This window comes from Lepisosteus oculatus, chromosome 8 (genome assembly GCF_040954835.1).
Source record: "Lepisosteus oculatus isolate fLepOcu1 chromosome 8, fLepOcu1.hap2, whole genome shotgun sequence".
Taxonomy (NCBI): domain Eukaryota; kingdom Metazoa; phylum Chordata; class Actinopteri; order Semionotiformes; family Lepisosteidae; genus Lepisosteus; species Lepisosteus oculatus.
This window is the reverse complement of record NC_090703.1, coordinates 16,236,209-16,262,109: the sequence shown is the minus strand read 5'-3', so window position 1 is coordinate 16,262,109 and position 25,901 is coordinate 16,236,209. Positions and strand designations below refer to the sequence as shown.

The 25,901-nt window shown below is 34.7% G+C and overlaps 1 protein-coding gene across 7 annotated transcripts in view; it reads left to right on the top strand.

Annotated features, from left to right (window-relative positions):
- The window catches only part of ryr3 (ryanodine receptor 3), a 169,263-nt gene that overhangs the window by 42,612 nt on the left and 100,750 nt on the right, over window positions 1-25,901 (top strand). For 4 of the 7 annotated variants that reach the window (XM_069193299.1, XM_069193301.1, XM_069193302.1 and 1 more), the window contains exons 4-15: window positions 5,917-5,991; window positions 7,326-7,404; window positions 9,026-9,138; window positions 11,904-12,003; window positions 13,294-13,387; window positions 16,632-16,706; window positions 17,097-17,253; window positions 18,406-18,570; window positions 21,449-21,570; window positions 22,544-22,724; window positions 23,586-23,721; window positions 25,582-25,677. In XM_069193299.1, the coding sequence (XP_069049400.1) occupies window positions 5,917-5,991; window positions 7,326-7,404; window positions 9,026-9,138; window positions 11,904-12,003; window positions 13,294-13,387; window positions 16,632-16,706; window positions 17,097-17,253; window positions 18,406-18,570; window positions 21,449-21,570; window positions 22,544-22,724; window positions 23,586-23,721; window positions 25,582-25,677 (1,393 nt within the window). Of the gene's footprint in view, window positions 1-610; window positions 632-5,916; window positions 5,992-7,325; window positions 7,405-9,025; window positions 9,139-11,903; window positions 12,004-13,293; window positions 13,388-16,631; window positions 16,707-17,096; window positions 17,254-18,405; window positions 18,571-21,448; window positions 21,571-22,543; window positions 22,725-23,585; window positions 23,722-25,581; window positions 25,678-25,901 lie in introns of all 7 variants that reach the window. The other 3 variants (XM_069193298.1, XM_069193297.1, XM_069193296.1) reach the window with 1 other exon arrangement.

Sequence of the window (25,901 nt, the reverse complement as noted above, 5' to 3'; positions counted from 1 at the left end):
TATTCTTACTGTAAGTGGGTAGTAATATTAATGTGAATATACTGGAAGGGTAGATATTTAAGGTCATATTAAAGGCTATAAAAGAACTAGAACATTTAATTTTTTAACAAATACTGGGTCAAAATTCTAAATGAAATTATTGTTTTCGGATTTATCTTAAAGTTTTGGATAATTAAGGCTGTACTGTAAAGTGGACATGTCTGATGTACGTTCAGGCATGGTGAGCCATTCCTCTAAAATGATAAACGCCAGTATTTTTTTTAAATACTGCAGTTGTAGCTTCATACTTGAAATTATTTTTGAAATACTTGAAAAACTTCTAAATTGGCTTTACTAAGAAAAACCCTTTAGTCACTAAAATCTTGGCCTGGTTTTTACAGTAAAAAGTGCTGTGTATAATAATGAATTTGCCCCATGTGTCATTTAATGAAGATTTCATTTTTGGAATTCATGAACTGATGTCTAATATTCATCTTTTGTGTAACATATTTCTTGAACTGTTATTTTAATTTGCTTTGTTTTTGCTTTCATTGACTATGGCAGCACAAGTCATGCTTTTTGTCATTTTTTTGCTTTATTATTTATCTTTGTTTTTGTTCAACCATGCTAGCACAAAGACCTCGACAGATGGGTATGTCCACCATCCATTTAATACCTGTACATTTTTAACTGCATGAAAGCTTTCTTCATGAAGAATCAATTTCACTTTCATTTAAAGGTGTTTGCAGAATCATTTGGCTTTTCTCCCTTTCTTTGAACACACACACAGACAGACATATTCGATGCATACTGTATGCAAGATCAAACCTTTTCTTTAGCAAAAAAAAAAACATCTTTATTCTGTAGTGGACTACAGTTTTAATTTCAAACACTTATTATATATTGAAAATAAAACAGATACTCCGAAAAATGGTTCAATCAAAAAACAATTCAGTCAGACTGAAGTTTTTTCTATCGTTATTCTGAAATGAAATATATGATTTTCATATCAGCAAACCAAACTCAGGTCATTTTGTGTAAGTTTTCTTATTGTATATGTGTATACTCTGTTTAAATTTACCTTGAAGGCATATGTTTATCTCTAATTTAAGTTGAGAAACTAGCAACAATAATTTGCTTAAACTTTGAGAAAATTTCAATATTTATTTACATGGGGAAAGTTTATTCATTTATTTTACCACATACTGTAACATCCTTTCAGTAACTCATACTTTGAATGTATTTGATGTACAGTACTACTGTACTGTACATCACTGTGACATTGGTACATAAATTATTTATTGCTCCCATTTTTAGATTTGTCTTTGATCTTTCATATAATGTACATAAAATGTTTAGAATCTGAGTCTTGTAGGAAAAGTAATAGGATGATTCTCCATTGCTTTAAATTGTTTGCAGGAAGACAGAATGAGAGTTTAAAATATTTGATTCTGGAATTTACTTGCCGATAACAGTGGCCTTAGCAAAATACCCCCTTCCCTTAATAAAATAAAGGGACATATGCAGCTTATAACAAAAAAGGATCATCTACCAGTATGGAGTAGTGGTGAGGGATTGTTTGGATCAAATCCAGACACTGCTTTTTACACTTAAGCAAGTTATTTCAGAGATTGCTTCAGTTAAACGCAAGGAGACATACCGTAAATAGGTGCAAATTTAATTCAGTTTGGATAAAGCCAAAACTATAATAATTTTGGATTAGCCAAAACAATAATACTTCATAAGATATGCACTTTGATATGAGGTATGCTAATTGAAATAGTCCATGCAATTAAATGACCGATACCAATCTGTTGCAGTTCAGAGAAGCATGTAGATACTGTACTTCTTCTGAAAACCAGTCACCAAAGACAAATGGGCTTTCTGATAACATTTAAGTTTTTGTAGCAAAGCAAGGATTAACTGTGCATTTTGAATACGCTCTATTTAGTCTGTATATGTCTAAAAATTGTTGCTGTATAGCACATGAAAAAGCAAGAACCATCATCACATGCAGAAAATGAAGAAAACTCAGTCATATAACTTATATAACTAACAGTAACATAATCAATAACACATTTGATAAGGAAGACTTATCACTGACAATAGGAAGCAAACTGACAGTTGAAAACTAGGAGACACATCAAATGCCATCAATCATCACTAATCACAACAGTTTAATCGGTTGCTCACTAATTTTTTGCCAGCCTTACAGGTTTAGCAATATGGTTATACAGTATATGTTCTTACTTTTTTCTACAGAGAAAGAATAGTTTTGTTCAGAAGCAAGATCGTGTACATGGCTTTAAAAAGCTGTAGTTTTTTTTCCTCTTTGTCTAATTTAAATGGTCTCTTTGTGCCTCTAAGAGTTAAAGGGAAATAACTTTATTCTAAAAATAACCACTTTTAACAAGCTTAACATAATTGCACATACTGTATAGAACTTCCAAGTTGACATTTGGAGAATAGTGAAAATGGCACTTAAATCAGTGAAAGGTTCAAGTACAGTATGCTGTTAAATGAATGAGTCAAACAGTCCTTCTTAAGCTAGTGTACACATCATCCTTGAGTTGGAGGTAAAAGATAAATGCACTTGTCAAAGTCAGCTGCTTTAGCTGCATTTAAGATAATTATCAAATGTAACCAATTGGCCCCACAGTATTTCCCAGACTGTGTGCAGCATTTTGGACTTACCTGTATGCAAACAACAACTTAAAGGACTGAGATACTGTCCTATAATTTCTAGGAATACCACCTTTACACTGCTTAAAGCATATATTCAAAATAATAGTACAGTAACTCCCCTAACACATTGGAAAAGAGACTGAAAAGAATGCTGTTTATTAACAGTATGACTAAAACTTCCAACTAACCTGATTAAAACTAAAGTTGCAAACCAGTTCTGCACCACAATAAGCACATTTCCTTTGTCAATTTTATTCACAGTTCTAATTATTTTTCTTGCTGTTTCTATGAGCCTGCCCTCAATTATATTGTTTTCTCGGCCTAATGAGTGCTGTGAGGACTCACTAACACTTGTGAAGACAACACATCCTGAGGAGCTCAGCACAGTGCAGCGCTAGGGACTGATGCTGTTGTGGAAACCGTGCATGCACTTTCACTCATCAAGGTGTTATTTCCTACAGAATCCATGCTTAAGGCTACATCTGCTTAGCCTTCATCCTTCAGTGTATGGTGTTCAGTTTAAGAATAAATTGTATTGTTCTGTGTTTTCATGTCTGTCTCCTTTTTAAGGCAGTTCAAGCAGATTCTTTTCTTGGAAATTCTTTTGGAACATTCTTTTGTGCTGTTTTTTACAGTTAGATGACACCTTTCTTTTTGTTTAAACACAGTGCTTTTCATTTCAATGTGTGTTTGTCTATGGATTGTGACGTGTCTTCTTTTTTTCTCTTTTGGGTTTCTAAACCTGAAATTTCAAGGGTACCAGGGAAGAGGAAATGTTTTGGAAGAGAAGCAGTTGGAGTGTAGGATCTTCAGACAAAGTTTAAAAGTCAAACTTGGTTTAGAACTTTTGATTGGTTGATTGTTATAGCTACTGAATGTACAATTAAAAAGCAGTGAATCTACAGTATAGATTGCAATACTTGTTTTTAAACAGAAAATGTATAATTGTTATTCTTGTAAGTGAAAATTGATTTAACAGCTGACAAAACTCTTCACAGCAAGTAGTTGTTAGTGAACAGTAGGTTGTAACATGGCAAAATGTCTGAGTGAATAACTTACTGTTTAAAAATTAAAAGACTTAACTAAAATTACATCATATCGCTAGTTCATCCATTTAACGTGAAACATTTTGAAATACACAAACGTTTTTTTACTGGTAAAGTTTCATTCAGGCATGCATTTTAAGAAATGTTATCAAGAAATTTAGAAATTGAGACCATGGTGTGTTCCTCTTACACTGCCAGTTATATTTTAACTTGTGTAGGTTTTGGTTTTAGTAGTAGAAACTCATTGTATTTGTTTGTCTTCTTCTGGAAGCTGTATGTTTTCAGAATTTCATTTGATTAAATGATTTAAAAAATCACTAATATGCCAAACACTGTATACATACTGTATGTACAAAGATATATGGGTTTTTTTAATGCATGTTAAGCATTAAGTTTTCATCTGGAATTCAATTATCTAAAGAACAAAGAAAACTAAAGAACACTGACAAAATGAGTAATATGTGACATTTTTAATCCATTAGCCGCTTTTATATCTTAGTTGCTGGGTATAATTCTCTTTCCTAATAAATTATAAATGAACTCTACCAGAAGTACCTGGCTTTGTAAATGATACATCAAAACAATTCTTGTTTTTTCTTAAGAAGCTGTGATCTTTAAAATGACAACCTTGACAAATAACACAATGACAGTATGCTTGCATAGACTAAGTATTTCCTTTAAGTAGGAACATCATGGTTTTATGTACAACTTCAGTTTACCTACTACAGAGATACTTTAACAAATCACACAAAGAAACTACTTAATTTTCATGGACTGCAGATCTCTCAGTGCTGAATAAAATCAAGTGAGCTGCTGTGCAGCAAAAGGTCACCGTTTTTCATGTGATGTCAGTGTGTCAGCAAGCTTGAAATACAGCAGGCAATCTGGGTGCAACAGCTGGGCACAGGGTACAGTTTTGTCTTCCCTTTGATCAAACTCCCATTCCTTTTTTGTCCACAAGCTTCCCAGTCATTAACTTGCTTTAACTCTGCAAAACAAATCTTGACAGAAGTCTTTTGTTTCATTGCAAGCATAGAGTTTAAATGCAATGTCAATCAGCAGGACTCATAAAGCTTTTTTCTGAGTCTCTGCTGGAGTTGCATTGTAAACATAATTCTACAGTGTCCTGTGAGATTGCTTTAGTGCTTTCTTTCACTGGCTTTTACAGTAAATGTGTCAGCCAATGAAGGCTATATAATGACTTCAGTCCTTCTTTAAAGTAGGATGTGACTAAGGATCTGCACCTTTGGCTGGAAGGTTGCCGGTTCGTATCCCGCAGCCGGCAAAGGAATCCTACTCCTTTGGGCCCCTGAGCAAGGCCCTTAACCCCAGCTTCTCCAGGGGCGCCGTATAAATGGCTGACCCTGTGCTCTGACCCCAAGCTCCAACAAGTTGGGGTATGCGAAAAGACAAATTCCTAATACAAGAAAGTGTACAGTACATGGCCAGTAAAGTGATCTTATCTTATTTAGGGCACTTTGAAAACTGGTCCACTGATAATTTTTTCTAGTTTAGGTGATAAACATCTTTGGCTTGTTTTTTTGTATAGAAACTTTACAAATAAGTACAGTATCTCATTGGAATTTGAATGTTTACAAAGGACTTAAATATTTCTAATTTACCTCTAAGACTGTAATTTCTATTGCCATCTGAGTACCTCTTTTTAAGATTATCCCAGTCACCTCTATTATCAAATATTAGATAAAGGAATAATGAAACTAAAAAAATATTCATAACTTTTCAGACATTTTGAAGATAAGGCATTCAAACATTAATGTATTTTTCTCTTCTACATTAATGCTTCCTAGAGGTTTATAAGGAAGGTAAGTATTCTTAATAGCTCAAATCTATCTAAATACTGAAATATTTTTTTTGCCATCTATGAACTTCCTTGAATATTTCAAGTGCTAACATTTCCTCCCCTGTGATACTACAATGAAATTTCTCTAGTTCAGAAAGGAACTGGAACATCTTTTTTTTTTACCTAACATATGGCGTACAATGGATTTGCATGCAGTCCATATGTCTTTTAACATCAGAATCAGAATATTAATATGAGAAAAACAAACATACATTTCTTTGCCATAAATATCTAGAAATCCTTTGTTTCCTGAACAGCTCTGTTATGACAAGGTGCTGTCTTCCTGAGAGAAATTAATATTGCTTTCCTGTGTGAGTGTTTAACAGAAGCATGCTTTTCCCATAGGCTGCTCAAGGAGGAGGACATAGAACTCTTCTTTATGGTCATGCCATTCTTCTTCGACATTCTTTCAGTGGAATGGTAAGATCTTAAGAGATTACTTGCTTTTGATGACTGATTAAAATTTTCAAGGAATATGGTGACTAGGCTTGTTTCCTTTTCTTACAGAAATGTTATTTTCATATTTTTCAACCCGTGATAGAATTAAATAATATGTTTAGTTGGAAGGTACACCCCTTAGTATTTTAGCAAGAAACTAAGATTCTACTTTAACTAGCGGTGTCTAGAGAGAACTTTGCTAATATTTTTGGCCTTGGTTCCCATCTTAATTCTCAAACAAATTTACTTAGAGTAGCAGTCAAAGGTATTGGCATCCTTCACCTTCATTTGAATCGATTAATCAGATCATTATAGTTTAATAAATAGTATATCAAAAGGTACAAATTATACTGTATCTGCAAACCCTGTGGATTTGTATTGCCACCCTCTTTCTCTGTTTACTACTATTAACACAGTTATCTAGAAATATCAGTGTTCATTTTAAAAATGTAAAATATGTAAATACTGTAAATGTAAAAATGACTAAATAAACACAATTCTTAAATCTGTAAATTAAATTTCCTTAAGCAAACTATACTGGCATTTTAGTTATTGACTGCATTAATCCAGTCAGCAGACTGTAATTCATTGATTCATATTCTTAACCTGCTACAGTGAGACTATTCAGGCTTTCATTTGAAAAACAATATTGAGAGAAAAGAGAGCAGAGAGAAAGAGATCAATGAATTTTATTCTTGAAGGAACATGTTTTCAATCTCTGTTTTTGAGTACATTATTTTTTCCAATGCCCATTTGTATTTTGTTTCAAGCATGTGGATAATACAATATGTAACACCATGCAGGAAAAAAAAATTCTTATATAAAAATGCTACCTTTCAGCATACTTACAAACTATCAGAGGTTAATTAGATTAACATATCCAAAGAAAGAAAAGGCAGTATGCCACAGCTTTTACAGTTTTATGCAAGAAAGTCCTTCCAGTATGAAACACACATGAGGAAAAGGGAAGAAAGTGAAACCTTGGCAGACAGCGAATTAAACAGACTGTTTCTCTGATGGTTCCTGCTGCTGGAGTGCAGTGCATTTCCTGAATCACAACTAAAGGTGCAGAGCAGGAAATAAACATTTAAAAGGGGCAGATAGAGACTAACCGAAAAATCAAGGGAAAACCAAGATTTAGACAAAGATTAGAAGATGGGCTTAAGGTATATAGAGATTTTCCTTGAATAATTCCAAATAATATTTTCTTATGCATGTGCAATGTCTACCATCTACCCTTTTAAAATATTTTGCAATGTACTGAATAGTTTAAAAAAACATGAATGTCCTATTTCCTTGTTTTGTACATTTTGCAGTACTTAACCTGTCTGACTACATCAAGATCCCAGACGGATAAGCTGTCTTTTGATGTGGGACTGCAAGAGGATGCAACAGGTATTGCAATGCTGACATTTTTCCTTACTGCTGATTGTTTAATTCTTGCATTATAAATTGGAATTGAATGGTGCTTATTACCATTAATTTATGTAATTTTAAGTAAAAACTACTTTGTAAAATATTATTTATCAATCTTGTAGTATTTATTACTTTGATAAATTAAAAGGAATTTGAATAGTAATCCTGCATGAACATTAAGAATATTAAGTTTGAAAACAAAGTAGACAAAGGACGCAGTAAATGTTAACGTGTACAGTAGTTATATTCCATTTAGCTTTGTGATCTTCACCTGCTTAATGAAAAAATAATGTGCTTTGTTATAAACATCTCAGCTGAGCCAACAACAGCCTAGCAGTACTGGTAACGCTGGTAACACTAGAGATAATCTGAAACAGCGTTTTTTGTTTTAGTGTAAAGTGTGCTAATATCTTTCCAGTGCCAGATATAGTAAGCTATAACATTCTCCAAGTAATGGTGAAATGAAAAAAGTATACCTTTCAAGTTTTTCCATAGTAGTGACAACTTTTTTTCAAAGCTTGCATTTTTAGCTTTGGAGTTACTTTTTGAAAAGCAGAACAGACTGGTTTTGAAATCAGACTGGGGATTAAGGAAAAAAACATACTGTATCATTAGCCAATATCATTAATATGGTCTGCAAAGTAAAAATGTATATTCATTACCTACAGTGTATACTGTAGATGACTTACATTTCCAGAGGAAAGCTGGCAGTTGACAGAAACAACAAAATGTGAAATTGAAGTAGCTCTAGATACTTATGTATGGAGTCACGGAAGAGTGCTCCAAACTCCGGATCAGCTGCTTCATGTCTCAATGTGCGCTTACAAAATATTCTGTACATCAGTAATGGATTTTTCAGTGACATTTAAAACATATAGTGTAGTAAAAAATAAGTCTCTTTAAAAAAAAAAAGCTTTTGTGAGGAACCTTGGATGACCTTATCACGTAATCAGAAATGACTCACAAGTATTTATGTTTAGTATGCAACCAAAAATAGATGCACTGTGTCGAACATAATAATTCATGTAGCGCAAATAACAATTTATATGGCTCTAGGTCTAGTAGTACACTCTAAGGCTGGAACAATTTACTTGTATTAATCATTTAAAGAAGAATGCCTACTTGCATTAGGATGGTACTGTATGAATTGCCTGGTCTTCATTTGGTTTTGAATTTTGTGAAGGAAACAAAAGGAACATTTCCACGAAAAATGTCAGTAACTTTTTTTCCTTTCAATAGAAATAATGTAGATGTGACATTCATACAGTATATAACCAAAGATAGCATAAAAAGCATCATATACCGTACAGTATATCTCTGAAGATGATATTGACTCTTGGAAGGCAAGAAGTAGATTTTATTACACAAAATGCACATACTGTATGTACATCAAGGATTAATGTCCTAATCCTTGAAAACTAATGTTTTAATGTGTGATTGCACAACATTAATAAAATCTATAATGCATGTGCCAAACAGTGTGATTGCTTTTATCGTTTGGAAGGATGCAATCCAAGCACACATGATGTCTGTAGAGTAACAAAAGAATTTGGGTGAACACTGCAAGCTGTGATGTGCGTCTTTTACTTTGTGTCTGTAGGTGAAGCATGCTGGTGGACTATTCATCCAGCCTCCAAGCAGAGATCAGAAGGAGAGAAGGTGCGCATTGGTGATGACCTCATCCTGGTCAGTGTCTCCTCAGAGAGGTACCTGGTGAGTGCAATTCTTCTTTTTATCCATCACCTACAAAGGTCAGCAGAAGGGGACATTTAGTTTCTTTAAAATTCTCACATTTGTGCTCACCGTGCTATCTGACTAATAAAGTTTCTCTAGCTAAATGTAAAGAAAGAGGTGGAGGCTGCACCGAATGACCTATTGCCTACCTCACGGTTCCTTCCAGTAAGTTGTTTATATGGTCTCTTAAGAAGTTCACTTTGCTTTACTGCTAATGTAGTGTGGCCGATACAGTAAGCAGAAACAACAGAGTAATGTATTTATGTGTCATTCCATCTTAAAATAAAACTAATTAATGTACCAAACACAGTACTTTTATCTTGAGATGTTGATGTAAGGTTAGTGAAAGGTTAAATGACCATGAAATGTAAAATGGTCATGATAAATATCTTGTATTACAGGATTATTTAGTGGTCTTTAGGCTCATTTTGCTCAGATCCACACTCATACACAATTTATTTTTTGTTACAATTGTGCTACCAATATTATATATAGACTGGGATTCTCTTTTGGCATTTCTACAGCAATGAAAATGGAACCAGCCTAATTAATCATTTTAGTGCAGTGTTTTGTTCCTTGAGCATCCTGCTGTCGAGTGAACCTTTCCATGTCTTTATTTTTCTCACCACACTTAGTTTCTTTTTAACAGTTTTTCAGGTTTTACTGTCATTATTAAATTCATAATTGCAGCATTGCTGATTTGATTAGATTTTATACCATTTTCTCTCTGAATTCTCATATGTATTATAGTCTGAAGTAACGGAAACCTTTTGATTTCATGGATTTCATGGTCTTGGAATCCCACCAATGGCAAACATCTTATTTGTGACGCACAGAAAATCACGCATCACTCTATTTTAAATCTCTCTCTGGATGGCTAAAGAGAAAGCAAGCAGGGCACTCCAAGGAGACCTTCTTATCGTATTACACCATTTTCCAAGATCTGTGCCACCATAACCTTGTGTTATTTTAATATATAAGACCTCATACGGAAATCACCAGCAGTACCACTTTGAATAATTCAGGGGGGGTCAGCAAAAGCAGGGATCAGCATGGCAGCATGAGATCAGATCTAATACATGTTCTCTCATTACAAATGTTATTGCATTGTGCTAGATTTTTCATTACCATGGATATTTTCATATAATTCATTTACACATGTTTTGTCATATTTGTATTCACTATTGTTTGTGATTTGCAATTTTTGCTAAAACAATAGCTGTAGAAAGCTCCTTAAGCTGTAAGAGGGGAGTGTCGAGTATGTTAGTGTTCCAAACGTACATCTCTGTGTTTCAGGAATTGACTTTTGTGTTTTGTACAAGGTTATTTATTCCCTTCTGCTTTAAATTGGGCAGCTTTAAGAACTCTCTTCAGATTTGCAGGATTAACTGTTTAGAATGGCAAATTTGAATTGCTGCAGTGCCACCACCTTTTAATGTGGATGTTGGGATCCCAAAGTGGGAGACCAAATTACAGTATATTTGCTTATTGTTACAACAAGTATGGGATGTTTTGTTTTGTTCTTTAAATCATTTTCAATGCCCACGAACCAAATAAAAAAAAACTACAGTTGTTAAAAACTATAAATAATGGAATCCAAAGACATTCATACTGAATGTCATTGTAGGGATTGAGCTAACAGTTGTATCTGATGAGACTTTGGATTGCTGTATTATTTTGTGTGCTCACTGATAATTTCAAGGTACAACAGCTTGTAGATGGCATTTTTATTAGGGATAAACTAAGGGTCCAGATAGGTTTAGGGTTAGAAAAAAACATGAAATCAAATATCTCTCAAATTATTAAGTATCTCAAATAGTAGAATTTGTAGAAGTGTTTCAAGTGATTGAATTAAGATAGGAGGTGCAGCATGATTGTAATTTCAGGATTTTAGTAAGCGCCTTTTTTGAGAGTAGTGGGTCTTTGATGGATATGAGAAAGGGGCCTGCACAAAACTTGAAGTGAAGAGCAAATTAATATCTTAAAACATAAGTATGACCTTAATTGAAGTCAGATGTATACAGTATGTTGCTCTGTCCATATCCCAAATCTAGCCCTGTCCCAAATGCCACCTCAGCAGTCAGTGTCAATGTAGAATAACATACATCCATACCTAAAATAAACAACCTACAAAAGCCCACTTGTCACTATAACATCATTCTAACCTCTAAACCACAAATTTCATTTATCTTAGGCCAACAGCATAAAGCATAAGGAAACATTAAACCACTATATAGAAGACCCATTTTGACTTGGGAACAGCTTGATGCAATTTTGCTCAGATCCACACTCATACACGATTTATTTTTTGTTACAATTGTGCTACCAATATTATATATAGACTGGGATTCTCTTTTGGCATTTCTACAGCAATGAAAATGGAATCAGCCTAATTAATCATTTTAGTGCAGTGTTGTGTTCCTTGAGCATCCTGCTGTCGAGTCCATGTCTTTATTTTTCTCACCACACTTAGTTTCTTTTTAACAGTTTTTCATGTTTTACTGTCTGTTCTGTTTCTCATTTATATGGCATGTTCAAGTCAAAGTGCAGTCATGTGTGAAATGGGAGCTACGACCATACAGTTATACAGTAACTGATTCCACGCTATGACGACTTGCTTGAATTAATGTGAGCTTTAGCTTTAACAGGAGAAGTGCTTTGTTCAGAAAGATGCTTTCATATTCTTTTTTTTGTTTTCTACTGTTTTCACTTTCAGTGTAGTAACACAGGTTTTCTTCTTCTAGCATCTGTCCTTCTCTAATGGGAATATACAGGTGGATGCATCTTTCATGCAGACACTGTGGAATGTACATCCTACCTGCTCAGGCAGCAGTGTAGAAGAAGGTAAGTTTAGCATACATTTGATAAGGTTGTTTGAGAGACGTTATCAGTACCTTTGAATGAAGAAAACATTTCATATTATTCCACCAAAAAGTATTTTCTGGCTGTAATATTTGTTCTTATAATAGAGTTGTACTGAAAAAACAGCCTTCATCTTCATAGGCAAAAATTAGAACTGATTAACAGAGATACTGTATCTGACATTTAAGGTGTGCAAATCTACCAGCAAAATAAATAAAATAATAATATTGTCAGCATTAACCTTTGTTTCCTGTCTTGGGTTTGGTTACTAAATAAGGAGAAACGTCACACGCCTCTTGTTTATCTTCTGCCCCAGACAGGATGAGCTATATAATTGTCAGGATTTATATGGATTGCTTGGTCTCTAATTCCAGTTTGATAGGAGAGGGCAAAAGGTAGTACTCGGTATTCTTTGCCTCATTGTTCGAGAGCATAGTTTCCTGTCCTCTTTATGAAATTGCTATTCTAATACAAGTGGATTAGACTTACAGTATGTCTAATGAGAGATGCCATCTCTTTCACTATGGATTGATCTTTTATATCTTCTGTGACTCAAAATAATTAAATATGTTTTTTACCTTTAGAATGTGAATGTGGCTGTGAATATCTCTACAACAGATCAGTCAAATTTATTTTTAAATGTATTCTTTATAGCTCCATTTATAACATTAGCTCCATCTTTTCTCATTCATGACTCACATAATACTCTAATACTGCATGCAATTTGTGGCTAAAAATATGTTTGCAAGTCCTAATAAGAGTAAAAAGACTTCTAAATTGTATCCTTTAATTGAGCATGGGTAAGCCTCAATAAATGATAAATGATTGCAGCAGTCTTGTTGCTTACTGCTTAACATTTGCACTATTGTCAACTTTAATAGTTTCTTCTTGTTCATTTTTTAACATCAAACACACAACCTGATCTCTAAAAGTGCTGGTGGCTGATATGAGTGGCTACACTTAAATGAAAGCCAATTTTATTTAATTTAAATATAAATTCAGTTTAAATATATTCTTGCAAAATGTGCTCGACTTTATATATACTGTACAGTCATTTTAAAAGGTTATTTAAAAAAATAAAATTGGATCAATAAAAATTATTTCAATGTATTATAGTTTAATTACAGCCACATGATATCTATCCAGTGTTTTCCTTCAAAAACTGACTGTGCCACTTTAGGTCAAAAAAGGCCTCTATCTCTCCTATCCATAGGTGACTGTTATTGAATTTGTTCTGACTATAATTGCTGTTAAATCTCCTCATTCTCTTAGGATACTTGCTTGGTGGCCATGTAATGCGTCTGTTTCATGGTCACGATGAGAGTCTAACCATCCCAGGGTCTGACCAAAGTGATGAACAAAGGAGGTGAGTTCTCATTTCCAACTCACTAACAGCTGGAGAATCTACCCTTATCTTTGGTTCAAAGGTTATTCTTTGGATGTTCATTTTCAAAAAACAGTGGATTAATAATTTTCATACTCCTTTGTGTACCCTCTCTAGCGTTCCCAATGGTGGGTCACACAGTATATGCTTTTAAATGGAAATATAGAGACGGAATGGAATTTGTAGATGCATGAATTGTAATTAGTGTACTATGAATGCCACAGTACAGTATGTGTCATGACCCATGTTACGTTTGGAGCCTTTATGGCAAAATTGCTTTACATTTGGGTTGAGCAACAGCAGGCAAAATTAGAATCAATATTTTGATTCAATATTTTAATGAATTACAGTAGGAATGTTATATAGTTATATGTACTATACATATTCAATCTGAGAAGTTTAGACTGATGCTTTCTCACTACAGTTTGGAGTAGAAACAAACCTTAAGTGCCAGTTGTAGAGTGGACAAGGGCACAGTGAATAATGCAGAATCAATTATAGTGTTGTAAATGATGTAAAAAAACAAACTTTGGACAAGTTAAACTTGTCTAAACTCATTGCATGGCTAATATAAAGGTGGAAAACCTTGTGGAAGAGACGTGCTATAAATGACTGGTTAAAATGAGCATGGAGTTGCATTGTGAAGATATATATTGAAGACACATATTTGATATTAGACATATTTGATAAGCTTTATTCTCCTGATAGGGGAGCTGTGACAAAGCTGTCAGTGGGGAGCTGTGTCAGCAAGGGTTGACTGTGAAGGAATAAGTAAAAGTTAATACCATGCTGAAAAGCAGAAAGAAAGATCCATATTTTAATGTTAAGCCTGTTTCAGGTGTGACTGAGGGAAAGGAATTTTGAAGGGATATAAAGCAAAGGACAAAACAGGGAAGGTATGGAAATCCTGGGTAGAAGTGTGAAAAGCTGAACTCAGTTATTTAATAGAGATATTCTAGATTGAAATTAGTCTATCATTAAAATAAAGGTAGCGGAAGCAGGGGTCATGGTTCTCGATAACAGGAAGTTGTGAGTTCAAATCTCACTGAGACATTGCTGTTTTATCCTTGAGTGAGGTACTGTACTTAGTTGTATAAATTGGTACAAATGTACTGTATATGGATGTGTTACTCTGGATAAAATGTATTACTTTGGTTAAATGTGTCAACCAAATGAATTAGTAATTTCTAATTATGTGATGAGGGAAAGATAATGAGGATACTGAGATCTTGGGTAACACTGTAAAAAGATATGGACAGAAAGGTTACTGAAATCATGAATAAGAAAGCTGAAATGGAGAGCTACTAGCTTGAAGAGGTCTTTCATCCTCATACTGTAGCACTGATTTGTTACTTATCTCACTAAGGTAAATCTTAGAATATTTTCTGCAAGATGTAAATGAGGTTGCTACTGTAGATACATTTGATGTATTGGGGTAGACAGGAAGCACCAGCGCAATACATTTGTGGGACTGGGTGTTTTTCACTGGTTTGATGTTTGGCTCAACTTCATGATGTTGGAATTTCCTTTGTCATTATGTAACGAGTTCAGGGAAAGCTTAGTCTGCTGCAAGAGTAGGTATCCTGTCCATTCTAAGACTTGGATCCAGCCAGTATTTTGTTCAATTAATCTACAAATAGCTGTGCAAAATCTGTAAATCCTTAGTGTTGTCCTGCTCTTAAATGTAGCACCTTGTTAGCTGTGGAGGTAAGGGACAAAGCAACCAGCACCACAGTCAGAGGTTTAATACATACATGTATGTTGCTGTAACTGAAAATCTGTCTCCTAAGTAGAAAAAATGTTTCACTATATATGTTGTGAGACAAAAAATGGTGGAATACTAATGTATAACTGGCTTGCAGCAAAGACTGTGAGAAGCTCTACCTTGGAATGGAGATATGATAGGACTGTGCATCTTTTCTGGAGCTGTAGAGTTATTTTTAGGTGGTGTTTGGCAAATTCAGTGGAGATGAAATATTGGTTGTCAACTTTGGCTTTACTTTTAGTCTTGCCCTTGAAATTGAATAGAGGTAACATGTTTAAAGAATCCAAACTTTTTGCCTGGTACATACTGTAAATAAATACAAGACCTGTCACCAAAGTAAATTAAAACATTTTCTAATATATGTATTTCCCACTGAGTTACCACACAGCTTTAATGAGTGTCCTGTTTGAGACTTTCAGTGCAGATTTTACATACTGTTTCAGTATTGGTATTTAGCTTAGGGAAACCAATTAGGGAGCAGAAACCTATGCAGACTTCCAATCTTTGTGCTTTCTTTCTGCCTTGTATCACAAAATATTATTCAGATGGTGGTAAGTAAAAATCAATATTATGATGTCTTGTGGAATGATTACTGCATTATTTTGTTCCCTAGAAAAATATTTTTTAATTGTCATTAATATATTTTATATTTTTGTTTACATACAGTATGTGCATCAGTTAATAGCAGGCATAAGAGATGGTTCATTTTTTATGGTACTGTAATTCAAAGGACATACAGCAATGATATTCACATGCAACCAGCATTGTATTATCTTTTGTGAAATATATTGTGGTATAGTACGTGGAAGCCTGGATGATTGATTGAAGTGTCATGTCACAAGATATTGATGGATGGTTTTGTGGTTCAGATGAGTGATTGACTGCTGCAATAACAAACATGACTTTTTTCATGAAATGCTGAGGTTGCAAACTATTCCACCATTCCCAAGTGGGATTTACTTAGCTTTTTGAAGCTCTTTTTTTCATGTGGGTTTTCATTTCCCATCAGACTACAGCCATCAAGTGTTAAAATGCTGACACTGTAAATAATGAGAGCATTGTTTTTTTTACGTAACTTTTTTATCTGAATTACGAATACTGGTTCTTTGCCTTAAAGAAAGAGATTAACAGCTTTTACCTCACATAAAAAACATGTGTACCATATTAAAAAAAGTATAAAACTTTACCAGGCTCATTAATTAAGCATATTGTTGTATATTGTCAGGATAAAAAAATGTTGTGGCACATGTATGGCTAAATCGTACAGTTCACGGATTATACACAGTAGTGAACAGTACCTCTCTAAATGCCAAAGTTGTTAATACATTCAGTTTTTCAGAAGATTTTCTCATCTGGTAAAGTTTTCCTATTCTGCTGCATTCTTATAATGAATACATGGCATCATTATACAGGTGGATTCAAGCTTGTAAAAGTACAGGGATCTTGTCTTTCTGTGTGCAGGATAGTGAACTATGAGACAGGTGGAGCAGGTGCCCGGGCCAGGTCTTTATGGAGGTTGGAACCACTTCGGATCAGGTAATCCCGCTTCTTAAGGCATAAGGCAGGATGAGTGATAAGCAGCAGAGAAGATCCCAGTTGATATTTTGTAAGGAGACGGCACTTCTATGAGCATCTCTCTAGCACTTTTGCCTCGATAAGCGAGCTGTCATAAGATGTTAGTTACAGTCTGTTGCCTTTCTGAGGCCAGACTTAAGTTCAGATTTTAGAAGGTAAGAGGATTGAATATATACTTCTATAATTATAAACCAGACTCCTAAGCTCTGTTTGTTGACTAATTGTTTCATTTTCAAATTAGATATCATCCTGTCATCCATACCTGTCTAATACCTGTTGATAAAATGTGTGGTACAGTGCACAAAGGATGAGATAGACCTAGTGGTTAGATAGGATGTGTGTTCTTTGCAGCTGGAGTGGGAGTCACATTCGCTGGGGCCAGCCTTTCCGTGTTCGTCACCTTACAACAGGACACTACCTGGCTCTGACAGAGGACCGTGGCCTTGTGCTTCAAGACAGAGAGAAGTGTGACACAAAGTCCACAGCGTTTTGCTTCAGAGCGTCAAAGGTGGGCTCAAAGAGTAGAACCTAGCCTTGACTGTGTGATTGGTCTTGTGAATCCACCTTCACGCATTTGTTGAGAGATTCTGTTCAATAAGTTACATATACCAAGAGGCCTTAAAAACACAACTAATGAAGTTAGTTCCAACACTCATTTGTTGAATATTCAGGGCATCTTAATATATACTGTATATATGAACATTCATGTCCCTTTTAATGAGAAGAATGTTATATTGTAAGATTTTCCTGGCTTAATTTTCCATTAGGCTTGAGACCTTTCAGATATTAAGTTCTTCTTTCCCTCTTTCAGTAATATGTGGTTCTTCAATAAAGTTAATTTATAATTACTGTACAGTATACTGAATGTCAATTGCAAAGCACATGTATAAGAAAGTCTAAATCAAAAGAGATATTTTTAATGTCACTTTATCAATTTTTAAGTTACAATTTAGTTGTGTTTAAGTTGTTGTGACCATATATGTCACTCTTTCTTTTTAGCAGGTGTTTGTAACCTATTCTACACTGTATATATTAGAATAGTCACAGCTGATACAAAAACTGTTTTCTCTGGAGGGAATGAACCCTTATGAATCTTCTTTTGAGGGGAAATACATATTTTTAAATAATCCCTTCTGTGTAACCAGTAAGATAATATGCTGTAAAGGGAAAATAAATATGGAAATTAAAAAATTGAACATGCTGTTAAAAAACAGTTGCTGCATCAATTAGAATTGACACTGGGTGGCTTTCGTAGTTGGGTTAATCAAGGTAATAAGAATTTTTCCAGTAGTTTTAATCATCAGTGCAATTCATGGCACCATTGTTAGCTCGTTCAATTCTCACCCTTTTTCTTATGCTTTCAATCTACCTCTTATCACACTTTGTTTGTATTTATGAGTCAATTTCAGAAAGAAGTTAGTCTTTTTTTTTGTCCTTGCCTAACTTCGTTTTGGTGTGTCAGCAAATTTTAAATTGTTTCCCTTAAATGAGGTCACTCATTACATTCTGTTTAGCATAGTAAAAAGTTTGATTAGAATAAAGCTGCTTTTTTTCTGTCCAAGGCACTGACCAAAAAAATAGCTTGATTTTACAGTGGTCACCCTCGAAAATGCCTTATTTAATCATGTGCAATATTGAACTTGTTTTGTTTCCTCCTCAGGAAAAACTGGAATCCAGCCCAAAGCGTGACATTGAAGGCATGGGGGCGGCTGAAATTAAGTATGGGGATTCAATTTGCTTTGTTATGCATGTGGCCAGTGGACTGTGGCTGTCCTACCAAGCACCCGATGCGAAATCTGCTCGACTTGGGCCTCTGAAAAGAAGGGTAAGGACAAAGTCAAGCATCAGTGGTAGTGTGCGTGTGAATCTAGTCGCTAGAGGATTTGTCTTTTTTTTTTAATTGCTCGCATTAAATGTAGATATTTTCTAGTTATTCATTTGTAATCCATTGTGTCTGTCTTGCTTATTTGCCACACACATTCAGAATATTCATAAATTAGATGTTGATGACTGACATAAATGCATTTTATGTCCTACTGCCCTGTCTCTCACACACCTGAAGAAGGCTCCATGGCCAAAACGTTGTGTTCTCTTTCTTCTTTTTTTCAGCATGGAATAAACCTATTCCTTGTTCATAAATGCATTTTGCCATCAACTGTGGCACTTCACTGCTTCCATAGCTTTATGAATGTAAAGTAACGGTCGATTAGTCTTATTACTCAGAGAGAACATAACAGGTGATAAAACACAGAGAAAAGCTTACGATTATCCCTGTGGAGACAGTCTAGCACAGTACAGTATGTAGCCTATTTCCATTGTTCTGGAACTGGAAAGGTTTAAATAAGGTTACCAGATGGAATCCTGTTAACATATGCATTCTGGCACAATTCCTCAGGGGGTAGGATGGCGGGGGGAGACTGTTGCAAATCATTTACAAAATACATTTGAAAAGGCAGCAACTTTACTGAATTAATAATTTGGAGTTCAAATATATGAATAAATCCCTTCCGATTCTAAGGAAGATTCAGATCAGATTTTGTCATCTGTGTGGTATACTGTATACTGTATGTAGCAGAGAAAACCTTCAGAATGTACAATAAATGGTTGTGGACCAAAGTAAAATAGAAAATGTTCGAAAATTTTTAAATTAATCTGACGTCTTGTAATTGACACTTCATATGAAGACTGTGTACAAAACATTTTAGGTTCTTAGTTTGACAAATAATTTACATCTCCTAGACAGTGTATGGAAGCAGCTAAATAGAAAAACAGAATAATAGGATATACTGTATAGGCTAAATTTAAAACATTGTCTCCAGGTTTGTTCATTATATGTAAACGATATTACTGCTCTGGAATCAGTCCAGTGAAGAGTAACCAGATACATTCTGGGATGTCTGGGAATGTCCTACACTGACAGGCTGATGAAACTGAACCTTTTTTAATCTTGAACAGAGACAATTACATAAGGACCTGATACAAGTATTCGTAATTCTCAAAGATATCGACAGAGTTAACCAAGTGGACTTCTTTAGAAGGAACAGTGAAACACAAACCAGAGAAAACAAGTGTAATCTATTAGGACGTTTTCACATTTGTAACATTTCTTATGTCCATGCAGTTAGGAGAAATGCAGTACTGTAACTGTCATCAAAGTGCAATGAGTGTAAAGCAATTTATGAAGATTGTTCAAATATCACTCTAATATTTATGTTCTGACAAGAGTGTACATTTTGCACAGTCCATTATTTGTAAATTGTGACTTCTAGCCTAGATGCTGTACATTGCTATTGTTTTATCTCTGCCTCAGAAGGCAAAAAATAAATCTTCAAAACTGCAATGCTCCAGTTCCTTCAGGAAGCTGTACATTTGCTTTTTAATAGTTTTTAATGTCATTTCAAAAAGATACCTTCCAGCAGAGTTTTCAAGAAAATATTAATTTCATAAAAGAAACAATAGTGGCCTCTTTCCTTGGAGCAGGTGTGCAGATTTAGTTTGTTACTTTGTTAATAATCATGAATAGTGCACTGAAAGTAGAGTCTCATAATTGCCTCTTAATTGCTTAACAGTATGTAACAACAGTGCCAACAGTTGGAAGTGTGCTGCAAATAGGAGGGGAAAAATAAAAACTCCAGGCAATAATTTAGATGTCGTGATAATTAGAAAAGCCATGGCTGGGTAATTTTAGAAAGTGGAATAGTGATTCTGATTAAGCAGCTCATCACTGTATTAGGCATGCCGTTATTACATGGGAAAGTTTCCGGAGATCACCTTGTGATGCTGGTCTATAAATGTCTCTAGGGAAATATCGCCACTTGTTTTAATTTTGTAATTGAGAATCTTGTTTAGAAAAATTGACCTTAAATAAAAAAGTAATTGCTGTCTAGCACTTGACTTGGCCAGCCTCATCTCAGAACTCATTATATAGATCTTGTTTAATGAACAAGCTTTCCTACAGCTGGGCATTTCCATCCCATTTTTGAAAAAAATAAAATAAATATGGATGAATTTGACATCTTACAGTATGTGTTGCTTCAGAATGTATCTGTTCATTTTGAGTATGAATGGAACAGAGCTGTAGGAAATTATATTTAGCACAATAATACCAAGGAAGGAAGACATAAATATCCAGTTTATTATTAAGTGTTAAAGATTGTAATTTCTTAACTATAATGTACCAAAAGTTGTTTAAGGCATGTAAAAGGAGATTTAATGTACAAGCAACACAAATAACATCAGCTCGCTATTTCCAGAGACACAATTTCACATGTTTCATTAGTGCTTCTACAAAATATCAGTTCATGCTTGCTTGGAGGATGTTTGAATGTGAGGCCACAGGAGTGTCCCCTACAGTATGTGCTGCAAATACATTTGATCAAGACAGGACATGGCCCTCTTTAATGTCAACACAATGCATTGCAGTTTTCCTCTTCCTCTACCATCTCTGAATAGTGTATGTCTACATTTTGGAGTCTAAGTCATAATGTATCATTAAAAGACTCCCAAAGTTGATTTAAAAGGAGTATTCTGTGTGAGAGGGTGCAGCTGGATTGTGGATAGCTACTGCTGAGTATTTTATTTGTTATGTTTGCTGAATTTATCCAAATGGCTATTAGTATAAAGAATTTACATATCCCCGGAACAGTGCCGATGTCATTAACAGGCTAATTTGTTTGCTTTTTTTGCTTGTTTTTGTTTCCCAGGCTATTCTTCATCAAGAAGGGCACATGGATGATGGTCTGACCTTACAACGCTGCCAGCATGAGGAATCCCAAGCGGCCCGCATCATACGCAATACATCCAAACTTTTCAGTCAGTTTATCAGGTACGAGAAAGTGAAAATGAAGTCCGAAAAGCCTAAGAAGGGGTCACATTAATTGTATAGCAAACATTAAAAATGTTACTGTTTCCACAAATACACAGAACAGTCAACACCAATACAGCAGACATACAGTACAGTCACCCATCAGTCACACAGAGGATTCAATGACAAAAACACTAAGATAAGATAGTCAGGACTGCACCAGTTAATTTAGATTGGCCAAAAAGCAATTGAACAGGTGCATAAATGCAAACCATTTTAAAGGTTCCATGATAAAATTAATTGTTACATCATTAGAAAATCTATTCACTGCCCTTTTGAATTGCACATTTTCTATCTGTTACTGAATGTCTTAGTTTCACTTGATTTATTTTTGGCATTTCAGAAATAAACAGATCTAATACAGCGATGCAGCGGGAATGACTGCAACACCTTTAATAATGGATATATTGTAATACAGCAGTATGTTTCTACTCTCTTCTTTTTAGTCATAGAGATATTTTTATCCTCTTACCGGGAAGGTATAGTAGATGTGATTTATGGAAATAATTTGTCACAATGACATATTGGTGTAGATCTTATGAACTGTTCATCCAGTGAATATTAATCTTTGCATAGGCCTAATTTAACAGAAGCTCCTGGGATCATATTAGCAGAACAAGCAGACTGTTTCTTGAAAAATTTCCAGTTTTATTTCATATTCTTTTACATTGTATAAAAGATGGTGAACTACTTTTCCATTGTTTGAGCTTGTTAGCTTCAGTTCTGATTTAGCACATTCTCATACTGTATGTATGTTATGTAATCTTCTATACTATGTGTTTTGGAATTGTTTTTCATGTTAAGAAATGAGTTGTCTTTCAGATGGCTTTCAGATTGGCAAAACAAAGGCTTAGCTTTTTAAAGTTGTTCTTTTTCCTCTCGTTTGAATGTGTTTTATATGCCTGGTTTTCCTTGCAATTCTTCCCCATCTCAGTGATCTGGATAGCCTGAGTGGAAAGAATAGAACATCTGTGGCCCTGCCTATTGAGGAGGTTCTGCAGACCCTGAATGACCTCATCACCTACTTCCAGCCTCCAGAGGAAGAGTTAGAGCATGAGGAGAAACAGAACAAGCTGCGCTCACTGAAGAACCGACAAAACCTATTCAAAGACGAGGTTAGAGAGACACCTGTTCTATTGCTATCACAGCTTTTTTTTTGCTCTGGTGTGGAACATTTTCTGATTCTGAAAACTCCATCTGATTTTCCATTTGTGCTTAAGTGATTACAAAATATTCCATTTCACCTGTCTGTTTCTCTTGTCTCTTGCTAGACCAGTAAGATCACAGGCAATGGTGTCTAGATTTTTTCTTTGGGACCAAAGCTTTAGACAGTTCCCTACTAAGCATTTTATCATTTATTTTAAGATCAAAAGGATTTTCTTTACTCACAATTTTCACAATGCTTTCTTAAGCATTTGTATCTCTACCAGGGATTTCCTCTCATTGCATTAAAAGCTAGGGTTGAAATAAGTGAATCACAACATGACAATTTTTGGAAAATTTTTGGATTTAGTTCAATTTCTCTATTTGTTCATTATTCAGTTATATGCTATGGTATGTTGAGATGAAGTGGGACATTAAGCACCTATGTATAAACTAAACTTAATCTCCTGTAGTATCGTTTTAGTTTTAAGATGCTAAATCTTTAGTGAACACACAACAATATTCAGTTAAATATGATACAAAATCTGTAGCTAGACCACCCACAGGGATTTTATGACAGAGATGAAAACTTCACTCATCAATTACACTATAAAATGGAAAATATCTGTTAATATAATAATCTGTAGAATCAGCAGAATAATCTGTGGAAGAAGGATCCACAGCCGAAACATTGTCTCTTTTCTTTTCAACACGGAATTACCTTTACTTGTTAAATGTTAAAGTGAGTACAGGGGATCCCGTTATAAAAACAATAAAGAAAATGACAAATGTTCAAGAACACCAGGAAATAATACATGTTTTATGTTTTTTAGGGGATGCTGACTTTAGTTTCGAACTGTATCGACCGGCTCAATGTGTACAACAGTGCCGCCCATTTTGGAGAGTACGCAGGCGAGGAGGCTGGGGCTGCCTGGAAGGATATTCTGAACCTGCTTTATGAATTACTTGGTATGGAGAATAATCGGTTTATAACTAAGTTTTCCATGACTATGAAAGTTTGTGCACAGCAGGTACTGTACAGTATATGACTGTCAGTCACTCCTAGGCCCCACAAAACCAATATTAGGGATAGCTTTGACTTCATACAAGAGGGGTACCAGCATAACAATTTTGCACAAGGTTCTTCACTTGGGAATCCCCGTGTTCTTCAGTGTGTGATGGTGTTTCCATTTTCACTTTTGCATGGAGGAAGGATGACTTGACCACTGAGCGCAGGAGGACAGTATATGACATCTGTACTGAAGAGTTGTGACATAATCACCCCAAGGCTTTTAATCCAGTAAATACGTTCAGTTGGAGAAACCATTCAATTCAATTCACCAAATGGGTTCAAAGTGATAAAATAAAAATGTCAGGTTCAGTCGTGTTCCTGTCGTTAACTTACACATCCACTAAGGTTAACATTATTAAATAATCAGGTTAAAGTTAAGTTCGTGCCCATTAAGTACAGTATGCTAAACACATATAATAAACAGAATATTTAGCAAGATGTCTTGATTACTTTTCTGCTCGATATTTCTGGGTTTTCAGTCTGCTCACTGTTTGTAAAATGTGAATGAATTTTTCAGTTCTTAATGCATTACCTCATTGTTCATCCTATAAATGATTGTGTTGGCTGGTAAGTATTATTTTACACTTCTCTGTTGAAGCATATTACTGTGCCATGCATGTATTCCCATTAAATTAATATCCTGTCCTTGCTATAATACATGATTTAATACATACTGTATAAAGCACTATATCAACCTAATGAGATTTAGGTAAGCCTGTATTTGTTTGTACCACAACTGCATTTGGTCTGCTAATTAATTAATTGCTAAGTATCCAGCAATAACTACTGTATAGAACAAGATTTTGTTTTTCACATAAAGGTTGAAATGTACAGTATTTTGTGCACAATTGCCTCACAACGACCTGTGGTTTTGGTTTTCTGCTCCCTGTGGAACTAAGACAAGTGTTGCAATGTCCTACTTTGTAATATCAAATATTGTTTAGATCCTACTTTGTAATACAAATGCTTAATTGTAACACATCTTCCTAGTGCAGTTCTTGACATTCTGTTGTGTCATCATGACAGCAAATGTTTTTTATGCCGGTTACTACAGTAAAAATGGCCATGATTTACTGATATCCGAATTGCACACTTCAAGCAGTTGTATTATACAGTTGAACAGGCACCCAAATCATCATGTGTTACAAGTCTGAAAGACTCATACTAACTTTACTTGCCCCAGACCCAACATCTATTGCACTATTCTGAGCTACCCAGCATGTTTTCTGCCAGTCAGCAGTCTGGACTCAATCATCAGGGTTTATCTATGGATAGAAAGGGCCAGCTGCATCATTCTGTATGATTCTGTATACAGTATGTGTGCATTGATACATAGAGTTGTAGTTTTTAATCAACAGATATTATTGAAATTCTGAAAGTATATTCCAGTACCAGATTTATTTTCAACATTTCCAGAATGATACAAATCTGCATCCACTTAACCAATTACAATCCTCTTTACAGAACATACCACTAAACCACCCACTTAACAAAAATGCTATGTCAAACAGGAAAGATTATGTTGGAAGACAAGAAATGACTTTATCTTAGTGAATTATGTTAGAACAAGCAAGTGTATGAGAAATGACAGACATGTATCTGTGCTTGAGTTCCTGAAAAAAATGTTGAAAGCTGGAAAAAAACAAACAATCACCGATTAAATTCAGACTCATAGATTCATTTAGATTCAGCATGAATTCTTCAAAATTATTGTTAGGTAAGAGTAAATATCAGTACTTTTTGGTGGTTTATTTCAGCTGCCCTGATTCGTGGAAACAGAAACAACTGTACTCAGTTCTCCGATAACCTGGACTGGTTGGTCAGCAAACTGGACAGACTGGAGTCCTCATCAGGTAATCGCTGTCAAAACAAATATCATGTTAATCTATGTTTTGTACAGTGATACTAACCTCTTTTCTATGTGTCTGCTTGGGCTGTTGATACTGTTTTTCCTTACATTATCGTAACGTTTTAGATTGTTATTGCAATTGTTTTATTTAGTGCTTTTAAACTGGAGTCTAGCTCTTTATTTCTCCACTGGCAGCTATTTATGTGAGTGACAGTAACATTGTTAAAT